The sequence below is a fragment of the Nomascus leucogenys genome, unplaced genomic scaffold (genome assembly GCF_006542625.1).
Source record: "Nomascus leucogenys isolate Asia unplaced genomic scaffold, Asia_NLE_v1 001212F_47973_qpd_obj, whole genome shotgun sequence".
Taxonomy (NCBI): Eukaryota; Metazoa; Chordata; class Mammalia; order Primates; family Hylobatidae; genus Nomascus; species Nomascus leucogenys.
The window spans coordinates 9910-24672 of record NW_022096768.1 but is presented as its reverse complement, the minus strand read 5'-3'; the positions used below and the strand labels follow the sequence as shown (position 1 = coordinate 24672).

At 41.3% G+C, this 14763-nt stretch overlaps 1 protein-coding gene across 1 annotated transcript; it reads left to right on the top strand.

The window, feature by feature from the left end:
* Positions 1–332: 332 nt before the first annotated feature.
* LOC100599953 (zinc finger protein 850) lies at positions 333–13831 on the top strand. Its single transcript, XM_030808820.1, is given in 5 exon segments — positions 333–407; positions 571–697; positions 1256–1351; positions 12145–13707; positions 13710–13831. Coding segments are annotated over 5 exon segments (1920 nt in total). The 5' UTR covers positions 333–395.
* The last annotated feature ends 932 nt before the right edge of the window (positions 13832–14763 follow it).

Genomic DNA, 14763 nt, shown 5'->3' with positions numbered 1-14763 from the left:
GAGAGGATCACCTGAGCCTGGGAGGTTGAGGCTGCAGTGAGCTGTGATCATGCCACTGCACTCCAGTCTGGGCAACAGAACGAGACCCTGTCTCAAAACGAAAGCAGAAACAAAAAAATGAAACAAGAGGAAAAAAATAACATGAAAGAAAGTGGTAAGGGAGGAGTGCCTGTTTATTAAGCTTTTGTTGTAAATAGGAATTTGCATATCAGACGTTTACTGTAATATTCTTTCAGCTTTGCTAGGCCTACAGCTTGCTGTGTGCTTTTGTACTCTAGTTCATTTATTTGGGAAATAATATATCAATGTGTTTTATTCATTCCCAGCTCTAACCATGGAATATTCGGAATGTCCCATTCTATGAAGGAAGTTTGCCGGCTGCAACAGGAATATTCATGAACATGGAGGTAGTTTGTTGAAGTTACACTAATTTTTTTACTTTTCCCCACTCTCATCCTAGCCGGTCTGCTCAGTGTATTCTCTCCATCCTTCAGCACCCTTCCATCTCTTCCTTCATCTTAAAAACCTTTCCTTTAATTTCAACAGCGCTTCATGGGTTTGTCATTTCAGGGGTTGGTCATGTTCCAGGGTCTGTCTATAGACTTCTCTCAGGGGGAATGGGAGTGCCTGGACGCTGCTCAGAAGGATTTATACAGAGATGTCATGATGGAGAACTACAGCAGCCTGGTCTCACTAGGTAAGGATGTCTATCCGCAAATAACTCATGAATTTTGTGTGTAGCTTTAATTGTCTGGGTGACTTTTCACCTGTTGCCTAAGGAATTGTTTTGTGTTTTGTAGATTAATAGATGGGCAGCTCTTTGGGGTCACTCTATCTTCTCCATGCTTCAGACCTTTACACCTTCCTCTAGTCCTTCACGAGGACTAAGGGACTAACTTTGAATTCAGGAACAGCAGGAGTATGTCTTACTTAGTTTCTTTCTTTTTTGAGACAAAGTCTCACTGTGTCGCCCAGGCTGAAGTGCAATGGCATGATCTCGGTTCACTCCAACCTCCATCTCTTGGATTCAAGCGATTCTCATGCCTCAGCCTTCTGAGTAGCTGGGATTACAGGCACCCGCCACCACGCCCAGCCAATTTTTGTATTTTTAGTAGAGACAGGGTTTCACCATGTTGGTCAGGTTGGTCTTGAACTCCTGACCTCAAGCAATCCACCTGTTTCGGTCTCCCAAAGTGCTGGGATTACAGGAGTGAGCCACCATGCCCGACCATCTTACTTTTTTTCTTATAAACAGGTCTCTCTACACCAAAGCCTGATGTGATTTCCTTACTGGAGCAAGGGAAAGAGCCCTGGATGGTTTCAAGAGACGTGCTGGGAGGATGGTGCCCAGGTGAGTAAAGACTGAGCAGATGGGGAAGACACTGCTGTTTAGAACCCAGCCTGTCAGGAAGGCAGCAGTGTACAGGTATTGGTTGAGGAGTCTCTTCCTCAAGGTCCCATGTAAGGGTTGTGGCCTAAGACACGTGGAGAAAAGTCACAATACACCCCCACACACTTTTTAAAAATTTATTATTTATTTATTTATTTATTTATTTTGAAATGGAGTCTCGCTCTGTTGCCCAGGCTGGAGTACAGTGGCGTGATCTCGGCTCACTGCAACCTCCTCCCCCGAGTTGAAGCGACTCTCCTGCCTCAGCCTTTGAAGGAACTGGCGTTATAGGCACCCACCACCGTGCCCAGCTAATTTTTGTATTTTCAGTAGAGATGGGGTTTCACCATGTTGGCTAGGCTGGCCTCGAACTCCTGACCTCAGGTGATCCACTTGCCTTGGCCTCCGAAAGTGCTGGGATTACAGGTGTGAGCCACTGCACCTGGCCAATAATCCCCTTTTACTTCCACCTCTTCAGTCTGTGCTACCCTCTTGTCATAACTTCTTCCCATTTCAAAGAATAAAGTTCCTTCTTCGGGAGCCATCCTGTTTCCTCTGTCTTCAAGCTACTTCTTTCCCTTTGAAATTTAAACCTGTGTTCTTGCTTTAAAAAAAAATCTTTCAAAATATATTTATTTTTCATACTGATCCTTAACTTTTTTTTTGTCTTGTCTTGTCTAGTTTTCCTTTGATGCAGCCATTTCAGCATCAATGGATATTCATTCACTTTTTTTTTTTTTTGAAACGGAGTCTCACTCTGTCACCCAGGCTGGAGTGCAGTGGTGCAATATTGGCTCACTACAACCTCCACTTCCCGGGTTCAAGTAATTCTCCTGCCTCAGCCTCTTGAGTAGCTGGGACTACAGGCATGTACCACCACAACTGGCTACTTTTTGTATTTTCAGTAGAGACAGAGTTTCACCATGTTGGCCAGGCTGGTCCTGAACTCCTGACCTCAGGTGATCCACCTGCCTCGGTCTCCCAAAGTGCCAGGATTACAGGTGTCAGCCACCATGCCCAACCTCATTCACTTTTAGTCAACATTTATTGACTTAAAAAAAAAATCATAAAGCCTTCTTTTCTTGGTGGGTGACAGTTATAGAAGATATAAGCTATCAGAATTACACTCTAATAAAGGGTTTATTTATTTATTTATTTTGAGACAATATCTCACTGTGTTGCCCAGGCTGGAGTGCAGTGGAGTGGTCTCGGCTCACTGCAACCTCTGCAACCTGAATTCAAGCAATTCTCGTGCCTCAGCCTCCAGAGCAGCTGAGATTACAGTCACGTGCCACCACACCTGGCTAATTTTTTGTATTTTTAGTAGAGACAGGGTTTTGCCACATAGCTGAGGCTGGTCTTGAACTCCTGAGCTAAGGCAATCTGCCCACCTCGGCCTCCCAAAGTGCTAGGATTACCGGCGTGAGCCACCACACCCAGCCTAATAAAGGGTCTAAATCGTGTATAAATCACTTTCTAAAAAGTAGACTCAACCAGGAGGTTTCTAATATGGTGCTTCGAAGAAAGAGCTGTAGATATCAATGTGAAGGAATAGGATGTACCTGCTTTTAGGAGGAAAAGGTACACAGAAATGATTGTGTATAAAAGAGGACAACAAGTTAAATATAGAAGACTTAAGTGTCAAGGAAAAGGGAGTGATCCATTTTCAATAAGTTGGTGACAATGTTAACATGGACAAAAATTGGGCTGTAAGTAGCATAGACTGAGGGATTTTCTTTTGAAGTAGAAAAGATAAGGCATTTTATTTTTCAAAATGTGCTTTTAAGTAATGCAAACTATCCATTTTAAAAAGTGTTTTAATTGTAGGATATAGATGACTTTATTTCCTTCTATCCATAGAACATTACAAAAAATATTTTTTTTAATTATTAACTTGATTACAGAAGTCTTTGAACATACACAAAGGTAGAAAGGATGGTGTAATGGACATCCCCCGAATCCATTTCCTAGCTGCAGTAGTTATCAATGAGTTTCCATGTTTCCAGTCTTACTTGATCTATGCCTGTTGACCTCTGCACCTTCCCTTAACTATGTTAAAGCAAGTCCTGGATATCATGAGTTCAGTACTATTAAATGTATAGGTAGCTTTTCAGTGTTTCTTCTTCTTTTTTTGTTTTTGTGACAGCGTCTTTCTGTTGCCCATGCTGGAGTACGGTGGCACAATCACGGCTCACTGCAGCCTTGACCTCCAGGACTCAAGTGATCCTCCCACCTCTGCCTCCTGAGTAGCTCAGACCACAAGCACACACCACCACACCTGGTCAATTTCTAATTTTTTTTGTAGAGATGGGTTCTCCCTATGTGCCACAGGCCGGTCTGGAACTCCTGGGCTCAAGCAGTCCTCCCACCGCCTCACTTTCCCAAACTGCTGGGATTACAGGCATGAGCAATTGTGCCCAGCTGTTTCTTCTATTTAAAATGAGTGCTCTGGTGTATCTTTATTTAAATGGACATTTTCATATTTAATCTTTCAGATGTGAGATTCCTGGGCCAATATGTATATACATGTATTTTAGATGGAGTCTTGCTCCATTGCCAGGCTGGAGTGCTGTGGCACGATCTTGGCTGACTGCAACCTCCGACTCCCTGGTTCAAGTGATTCTCCTGCCTCAGCCTCCTGAGTAGCTGGGATTACAGGCATGCGCCACCACACCCAGCTAATTTTTTTTTTGTATTTTTGTTAAGATGGGGTTTCACCACATTAGCCAGGATGGTCTCGATCTCCTGACCTCGTGATCTGCCCGCCTCAGCCTCCCAAAGTGCTGGGATTACAGGCGTGAGCCACCACGCCCGGCCTGGTTTAAACTTTTTAAAGCTCATGACAGTCTAGGACAGAAATGCATGATCCACTGGAGCTGCCTTATACAACTCAGTTCAGACAAATATTCGTAGCTGGTCAGTTAATTTGAGTTTAAAGTGAAAAGATCTGATATGCCACAACCATATGATTTTAGATGAGAGCATTTAATCAGAGATGGGTGGATCACTTGAGACCAGCCTGGCAAATGTGGCGAAACCCCCTCTGTACTAAAAATACAAAAATTAGCCGGGTGTGGTGTTGCATGCCTGTAATCCCAGCTACTTGAATGGCTGAGGCACGGAATTGATTGAATCCGGGAGGAGGAGGAGGCAGTGAGCCGAGATCACACCACTGCACTGCAGTGTGGGTGACAGAGTGAGGCTCTGTCTCAAGAAAACAAAAAAAGAACTTTTTAATTTTCATGATACAATTTTTAATCCATGAGCTTGTGTAAATGTTTTGCCTTTAAATTTTTCCGATTTTTAATAGTTGTTTTTATTACTGAATTTATTTATTTATTTATTTATTTATTTATTTATTTATTTACTTACTAGTCTCTGATAGCAGGGCAAAGCATTTTGTTTGAAAATGGGCTCCCTGCTGGGAGTTCTGCCTCATTTTGTATACATACTATACCTGTAAGGCAGGAGTCATCATTTAAGGTTTTTGTGTTTTATGTGAAAGGACACAAAGATTCTTGCAATCCAGTTTCAAAAGATGGTTCATGAAAGCTGTGCTGTTCCATACAGTAGCCACTAGCTACATGTGGCTAATTAGATTTAACTGTAAAGTAACTAAAATTAAAATGAAAAATTCAGTTCTTGCCGGGCACAGTGACTAACACCTGTAACTCCAGGGCTTTGGGAAGCTGAGGCAGGAGGATCGCTTGAGTCCAGGAGTTCAAGGCTGCAGTGGGCTGTGATCACACCACTTCATTCCAGCCTGGGTGGCAGAGCAAGACCTTGTCTCAAAAAGAAAAAGAGGTTGGGCACGGTGGCTCACACCTGTAAATCCCAGCACTTTGGGAGGCTGAGGTGGGCGGATCACTTTGAGGTCAGGAGTGGTCTGGTCAACATGGTGACCAGCCTAATCAACATAGTGAAACAACATCTCTATTAAAACAAACACACAAAAAATTAGCCGGGTGTGGTGGCAGGAACCTGTAATCCCAGCTACTCATGAGGCTGAGGACAGAGAATCGCTTGAACCCAGGAGGCGGAGGTTGCAGTAAGCCAAGATCACACCACTGCACTCCAGCCTGGGCAACAGAGCAAGACTCTGTCTCAAAAAAGAAACTATATTTCCTGTTTGTGCCTCCTTTTTATGTTTCATCTTTTCTACTTCATTATTTGGTTTTATTTTCTTACTAATTTTTAGGAGTGACTCATTCATTCATTCATTTTTTCATTTATTTATAATTATGGTAAAATATACATAACATAAATGTATTACTATTTTAACCATCTTTAATTGTATTCATATTGTGCAACCATCTGCACATTCATTTCTAGAACTCCTGAAATTCCAACATAATCACGACGGATCTACCCATTTGGGTTAAGAAGAGCTTCTACTTACTAGTTATCTTATTGTTAGCATATCCCAATGGACCCCTGCCAAAGTTTGCCCCTCAGATAAACAAAAACTCAACACTATATAGCATGGGAATATTCATTGCTGGCTAGGAACAGACCATCTCTGACACTGCCAGGAAGCATCAAACTAGCCACTCAAATGAAAATGTGCCTACATCTGGAATGAGTAATCTCACTTTTTGGACTGTCTGCTACAGAAATAAAAGAAGTAGCTAATTCTGATATATACAGAAACACATTTCCTGGAATAGCAGTAACAATCTAAATGCGCATTAATGAAAACTGTGACAGGCCAGGCGTGGTGGCTCACGCCTGTAATCCCAGCACCTTGGGAGGCCAGGGCAGGTGGATCACAAGGTCAGGAGTTCGACACCAGCCTGGTCAACATGGTGAAAACCCCATCTCTACTAAAAATACAAAAAATTAGCCAGGTGTGGTGGCGCGAACCTGTAGTCCCAGCTACTTGGGAGGCTGAGGTAGGCAAATTGGTTGAACCCAGGAGGCAGAGGTTGCAGTGAGCCGAGATCATGCCATTGTATTCCAGCCTAGGCAACAGAGCAAGACTCCGTCTTGAGGGGGAACAAAAATGTGGCATTATGGTATATCCACATAATGGGATATTATACAGCTATTCAAGGAAATGAAGTAAATCTATAAATAGTAACTTTAAAACTATCCTTTATCTGTTGTTATCTGGGGGGAAAGTTGCACACCAATATGTAAAGGACAATTCTATTTTTATAAAAAGAAGAAAATGCACACATAGATACACATACATCATATATGAATGGGTGAATATGTGGCTGTGCATAAACTTGGGAAAAGAAACACTCCAGACCAGAATGCATTCCTCTGGCGGTAGAAAATCATGTGTTCCAAATAGAAATAAACATTTGCAAATACACATCTTCCTGGAAATAAGGTTATGTAGTGTGCTGAAAGTACAGTTGAGATCTTAATGAACAAGTAGGTGATATGGCACTTAAAACATTGGCTCAAGGCCAGGCGCGGTGGCTCATGCCTGTAATCCCAGCACTTTGGGAGGCCGAGGCGAGCGGATCACAAGGTCAGGAGATTGAGACCATCCTGGCCAACATGGTAAAACCCCGTCTCTACTAAAAACACAAAAATTAGCTGGGTGTCATGGCAGGCGCCCGTAATCCCAGCTACTCGGGAGGTTGAGGAAGGAGAATCGCATGAACCCAGGAAGCGGAGGTTGCAGTGAGCCAAGAACACGCCACTGCACTCCAGCCTGGCAACAGAGTGAGACTCCATATCCAAAAAAAAAAAAAAAGGCTAAAAACTAGATATATAAAAAAACTATGTAGTTACTTTATTTACTAGTGGTGTCAAGACTTTCTAACTTCTTTAAGCATTATTAAACATAGTAATTGTCTTTAATATTAATATTTGAAGCCTTTTGGTTCTGTTTCTGCTGTTTTTTTCTTCATGTGATTTCTGATTTCCCTGTATGTGTTAGTTTTTTTTTTTTATTGCGAAGTGCTCTCTCTTTCCTTGAAACTTTGTGAGAATATTTTGAGGGTTGAGTTGAGGTTGATTTCATCCAGAGATTTTGTGTTTGCTTTTTGCCTGTTGCCTAAGACATAGCCCGGCCCATAATACAATTTTTATTGTCATCACTTAGCATCAAAGTAATTTTTAGGCCAGGAGCAGTGGCTCATGCCTGTAATCCCAACACTGTGGGAGGCTGAGGTGGGTGGACCACTTGAGGCCAGGAGTTTGAGACCAGCCTGGCCAACATGGCGAAACCCTTTCTGTACTAAAAATACAAAAATTAGCTGGGTGTGGTGTTGCATGCCGGTAATCCCAGCTACTCAAATGGCTGAGGCACAGAACTGATTGAACCTGGGAGGTGGAGGTTGCAGTGAGCCGAGATCGCACCACTGTATTCCGGCATGGGTGACAGAGCGAGACTCTGTCTCAAAAAAACCAGAAAAGAATTTTTTAATTTTCATGATACCATTTTTAACCCATGAGCTTTTGCAAATGTTTTGCATTTAAATTTTTTCCCCATTTTTTATTCCTGAATTCAACCTTAATTGCACTATAGTCAATAATTACATGGTCAGTATAAGACCAGTTTCTGGAAGTGTGTTACTTCATGCACTGGTGAATTGTCAGCGTTTTTGTGGGGGTGGGGATTCATGTGTTCCTGTGCTTTCTTTTAATTGCTGCATGTGGAATTCTCACATGTTCAACATATCATGCTTGTTAATTTGATGTAAAGATCCTCTGTATCCTTTTATATTTTCTGGGTGCTTGACCTCTCAGTTATTAAAAGAGGTGTATTGAAATCTCCCACAATCAGCGTGGTGGCTCATGCCTGTAATCCCAGCATTTTGGGAGGCCCAGGTGGGTGGATCACGAGGTCAGGAGTTCAAGACCAAGCTGGTCAAGATGGTGAAACCCCATCTCTACTAAAAATACAAAAAATTAGCCGGGCTCGGTGGCAGGCGCCTGTAATCCCAGCTACTTGGGAGGCTGAGGCAGGAGAATCACTTGAACTCGGAGGGCAGAGGTTGCAGTGAGCTGAGATCGTGCCACTGCACTCCAGCCTGGGTGACAGAGTGAGACTCCATCTCAAAAAAAAAACTAAAAAAAAGAAATCTCCCACAATCAAGATGAAGCCTAAACTTTTTGTATTTTCTCAATTTTTACTTTGCATATTTAGAGTTTATTTTACTGGATGCTTACAAATGTAGAATTGTTATATCTTTTTGGTGAATGAATGTTTCATTATGTAGTAATCCTCTTTATTCCCAATAATGTTTTCACCTTGAAGTCTATTTTTTTCCAGTGCTAAGTAAGACCCTAGCTTTCTATTCATGAATACTTGCCTGATTTTCATTTTCTTAGTTTTTACTTAAACTTTTTTGTGTCCTCATGTTTTTAGTCACTTTTTATTTTAAAAGGGTTGAAATTTACTTTTTCTTTGTTTACATTCCTCATAATTAGTGATGTATTTGGATTTTTTTTTTTTTTTTTTTTTTTTGAGACAGGGTCTCTCTCTCTGTTGCCCAGGCTGAGTGCAGTGGAGCAATCACAGCTCACCACAGCCTCAACCCCCTGGGCTCAAGCAATCTGCATACCTCAGCCTCCCGAGTAGCTGAAAATACAGGCACGATCCACCTCTCTTGGACTGTTTGAATTTTTTTAACCAGCTTATTCTATTTGTCTCACTTTTCCTGTCTTCTGTTGCCTGTTTTATTTTACACTGCTTTAGATTTGAGGTTTTAAAAAAATCTGATGCCCATACTTAGTTTGATTCCACTGATTTGGAAGTTGAAAGCGTGGACTCTGGAGCCAGATTGCCTCCATTCAAATCCGAGCTCTGCCATTTAATACCTCTATGACTTTTGGCAATTTACTTAACCTCTCTGGTCCTCATTTGCAAATATATATGCTATTCACAGGATTCTTCTGAGGATTAAATGAGCTTATATAGTAAACATGTAAAGCAGTGAAAATAGTGCCTGGCATATAGCAAGCATGGTGTGTAAGCTATTTTTTGTTTTCCTGTTCATTTTGTTCTTATTATTGGGATTTCATCATGCATAATTTTTTTTAAGAGACAGGTTCTCCCATTGTCACCCAGGCTGGAATGCAGTGGCTTGACCACAGCTCATTGCAGCATTGACTTTCCAGGCTCGGGTGATCCTCCCGCCTTAGCCTCCCGAGTACCTGAGGCTACAGTCATATGCCACCACACCCGGCTTTTTTTTTTTTTTTTTTTTTTTGAGACAGTGTCCCAGGCTGTTGCCCAGGCTGGTCTTGAACTCCTGGGCTCTGGTAATCTTGCAGCCTTGGCGTCCCAAAGTGTTGGGATTAGAGCCATGAACCACCACGCCTGGCTTATAGAACTTTTACTTTTTTTTTTTTTTTTTTTTCCTGAGACTAAGTCTCGCTCTGTCGCCCAGGCTGGAATGCAGTGGCACAATTTCGGCTCACTTGCAACCTCTGTCTCCTGGGTTTAAGCAATTCTTCTGCCTCAGCCCCCCGAGTAGCTGAGAATTCAGGCGTGCACCACCATGCCTGGCTTATTTTGTATTTTTAGTGAAGTCGGAGTTTTGCCATGTTGACCAGGCTGGTCTTGAATTCCTGACCTCAGGTGATCCACCTGCCTCAGACTCCTAAAGTGCTGAGATTACAGGCGTGTGCCACTGCACCCGGCCCCATAGAACTTTTAAAATTTACCATCCATGGTACTCATGGCACCTCAGATTTTTTTTGGAAAACCTCATCACTTCTGAATAAATTTTAGCTGTTCCATCTTGAATATAGTTTGCTCCCTGTTCTTTCAGTATTAGTTTCAGGAAGACAAATGAATTCTTTGACTTTTCTTTATGACTTTTAACCTTGCTTTTGCATTTCCAATTATTTAACCATTCCAGTGAGGTTTTGTTGTTGATTTCTTTCTCTTTTTCTCCTTGAAATTTATATGTTGAAGAAACTTGATCATCTGTCATTTAACATTTAGCTCCCCTCTCTTTATTCCTTTCTTTCCTATAAACAGACTATGTGATATTAGTATTGTGTATTTCATCACATATCTGGTTGTTTCTGTTTTTGTGATGTTAGCAGCCATTCCTCATCTCATCCCCTAAAAATTACTAGGTGATTTTAAAATTGTCCTTATGAACACACAGATTTAAAAAATATTTGATGTGATTTATTGTAATTACAATGATTACAGTTATTATTCTTGAATTCATGCTCAACTTGTCCCATCTTTGGCCAATGGGGCCCTCTTCATAATAGTTCCTGAGTCTTTTTGACATGACCCTAGGAGTCTTGAATAAGCTTCTTTGCTTTTCTAATATGCCAGCTTTTTCCATGCTCATAATGCACACTTTCTGTTCTAATCCCAAGATACTCCAAAGAGCCTAGGTTCTGTGTAGTAAGAAATCGTATTTAGAGACAGTAAACTGTCATTAGCGTGTTCATTGCTGCTGGATTGATTGTTTCTAAGGCTTCAATGGATGAAGATGGAAAGCATTTTTTAAAAATCATGATTGCACTCTTATACTGCCAATTCAAATTCATTCATTGAATTTTAAGTTTCAATGATTCATTTTTTAATTTTTAGATACTGATACCCCATTTGTGTCTTTTACAAAAACTTGCTTGGCCTTTTTGTTAATGAGATGTTACTTTCTCACTTTAAAAAAGTAAACTTTAGGTTTTAGGATAGTTTCAGACTTACAGAAAAGTTGTCAGGTTAGTACAGAGACTTCCCATATACATCACATGTAGTTTCCCATTAACATTTTATATTTGTACATTTGTCATAATGAATGAATGAATGTTGATCCCATTCAATAATAACATTGTTGAAGTAATGTTGTTATTATTAATTACCTTTCCTATGGTGCTGAGATCTATTATTATTAATGGAAACCCCTAGACTTTACTCAGATTTCCTTTGCTTTTTTTTTTTTTTGAGATGGAGTCTGGCTTTTGTTGCCTAGGCTGGAGTTCAATGGTACGATCTTGGCTCACTGCAACCTCAGCCTCCTGGGCTCAAGCGATTCTCCTGTTTCAGCCTCCTGTGTAGCTGAGATTACAGGCATGGGCCACCATGTCTGGCTAATTTTTGTATTTTTAGTAGAGACAGGGTTTCACCATGTTGGCCAGGCTGGTCTTGAACTCCTGACCTTGTGATCCGCCCGCTTCAGCCTCCCAAAGTGCTGGGATTACAGGTGTGAGCTACTGTGCCCGGCCTCCTTAGCTTTTACCTAATGTCCTTTTTTCCTATTCTAGGATCTTGGCTAGGATAACACATTGCATTGAGTCATTATGTTTCCCTTGGCTCCTCTTTCCTTTGACAGCTTTTCAGGCTTTCCTTGTTTGTGATTATCTCAATAGTTTTGGAGAGTACTGGCCAGGTATTTCATAGATTGTCTCTCATTTTGGGATTTGTCTGGTGTTTTTCCAGTGATTATACTGGAGTTCAGTATTTTTAGAAGGAAGATCAGAGAGATAAAATACTGTTCTCATCACATCATACAAGGGTACATACTATCACCATGTATGTACACCATCTTTTTTTTTTTTTTAAGGCAGGGTCTTGCTCTGTGGCCCAGGCTGGAGTGTAGTGGCACAATCATAGCTCACTGCAGCCTTGAACTCCTGGGCTCAAGCAATCCTCCTGTCTCAGACTCCCAAAGTGCTGGGATTACAGGCATGAGCCACCATGCCCAACACATCTTTCATTCTTAAGGACATTATTTTCAGTTTGTCTTCCCTTTCTACCATAGATGTTTTTATTTCTACTCAACAAGGAAATACTATGTTTTTGCTTTCTGGTTATTTTTCAGACTCGGAGTTTAGATGTAAGACCAAAGATTCATGTTTGCCAAAAGAAATCTATGAAGTAACATCATCTCAGTGGGTGAGAATGGAAAAATGTCATAGCCTTGTGGGCTCCAGTGTCAGAGATGACTGGGAATGCAAAGGCCAGTTTCAGCACCAAGATATAAATCAGGAACGATATTTGGAAAAAGTAATAATGACTTATGAAAAAACACCAACTTTCTGCCTACAGACATCTCTCACTCTGCATCATTGGATTCATCCTGGAGAGAAACTGTATAAATCCACAGAATGTATGGCTTTTAATTATGGCTCAGAACTTACACAACAGCAAGAAACCCATACTGGTGAAAAACTCTGTAAATGTAAGGAGTGTGGGAAGGCCTTTCGTCATTTTTCCTATCTTGTTAAACATCAGAGAATTCATACTGGGGAAAAGCCCTGTGCATGTAAAGAATATGGAAAAGCCTTTATTTGTGGCTCACATCTTTTTCAACACCAGAAAATGTATACCGATGAGAGACCTCATGCATGTCAGGAATCCGTGAAGGCCTTTAGACCGTCTGCACACCTTACTCAACATCAGAGAATTCATACTGGTGACAAACCTTATGAATGTAAAGAATGTGGGAAATCTTTTACTTCTGGCTCAACACTAAATCAACATCAGCAAATTCACACTGGTGAGAAACCCTATCATTGTAAGCAATATGGAAAATCTTTTACTGTTGGCTCAACGCTAATTCGACACCAGCAAATTCACACTGGTGAGAAACCGTATGATTGTAAGGAATGTGGAAAATCTTTTGCTTCAGGCTCAGCACTAATTCGACATCAGCAAATTCACACTGGTGAGAAACACTATGACTGTAAGGAATGTGGAAAATCTTTTACTTTTTGCTCAGGGTTAATTGGACACCAGGCAATTCACACTGTTGAGAAACCTTATGATTGTAAAGAATGTGGAAAATCTTTTACTGCTGGCTCAACGCTAATTCAATATCAGCGAATTCACGCTGGTGAGAAACCCTATCATTGTAAGGAATGTGGAAAATCTTTTGCTTTTTGCTCAGCAATAATTCAACATCGGCGAATTCACACTGGTGAGAAACCCTATGATTGTAAGGAATGTGGCAAGGCCTTTAGACGTCGTTCAAAACTTACTCAACATCAACGAATCCATACTGGTGAGAAACCTTATCGATGTCGTGAATGTGGAAAAGCCTTTGTCTGTTTCTCAGGACTCACCAAACATCACAGTATTCACACTGGCGAGAAACCCTATGAATGTAAGACATGTGGGAAGTCCTTCAGACAGCGTACACACCTTACTCTACATCAGAGAATTCATACCGGTGACAGACCTAAAGAATGTAAAGAATGTGGGAAATCTTTTGCTTGCGGCTCAGAACTAATTCGACATCAGCGAACTCACACTGGTGAGAAACCTTACAATTGTAAGGAATGTGGGAAGGCCTTTAGATGTCTTTCACAACTTAGTCAACATAAACAAATCCATAATGGTGAGAAAACTTATCAATGTCCGGAATGTGGGAAAGCCTTTTTCTATGCCTCAGCCGACATCAGAGTGTTCACACTGCCAAGAAACCCTATGAATGTAAGACACGTGGGAAGGCCTTTAGACAGCTTGCACAGCTTACTCGACATCGGAGAATTCATGACCTAACATAATTAATGTAGGAAACCGTTCTTATGCCATTTGTCATGGATCATCAGCAGATTCCATATGTGGGTCAAATACAATGGATGTGTATTACAATGGATGTGTATTATGTATTACTTCATATTCACTTTTTCCAGAATTAAGACTTTTTTTTTTTTTTTGAGATGGAGTCTCGCTTTGTTGCCCAGGCTGCAGTTCAGGCGCTATCTTGGCTCACTGCAAGCTCCACCTCCTGGGTTCATGCCATTCTCCTGCCTCAGCCTCCCTAGTAGCTGGGACTACAGGTACCTGCCACCATGCCTGGCTAATTTTTTTGTTTTTGTATTTTTAGTGGAGACAGGGTTTCACTGTGTTAGCCAGGTTGGTCTTGATCTCCTGACCTCATGATCTGCCCACCAAAATTAGGACATTTAATACTGAAAGAAATTGATAATGAATGTAGATGAGTTTTCTATCATGATTCAAAGCTTGTTGAAGTTATACAAATTCATATTAGAGAATGTGGTCAATGACAAAAGACAACCATTTACTACGTATGTGACATTAGGCTAGTTATGTAAATTCTCTGTGCCAAAATTACTAATTGGTAAAATGTTGATGGCAATAGTTTTGTATATTTTTTGTTTGTTTGTTTTATTCTGAAATGGAGTCTTTCTCTGTTGCCCAGGCTGGAGTGCAGTGGTGCTATCTTGGCTCACTGCAACCTCTGTCTCCCAGGTTCAAGTGATTCTCCTGCCTCTGCCTGCTGAGTAGCTGAGATTACAGGCATGCACCACCATGCTCGGCTAATTTTTGTATTTTTAGTAGAGACGGTGTTTCATCATGTTGACCATGGCTATTCTCGAACTCCTGACCTCAGATGATCCACCCACCTCGGCTCCACCTCCCAAAGTGCTGGGATTACAGGCATGAGCCACCACGCCCGGCCTATTTATGATTT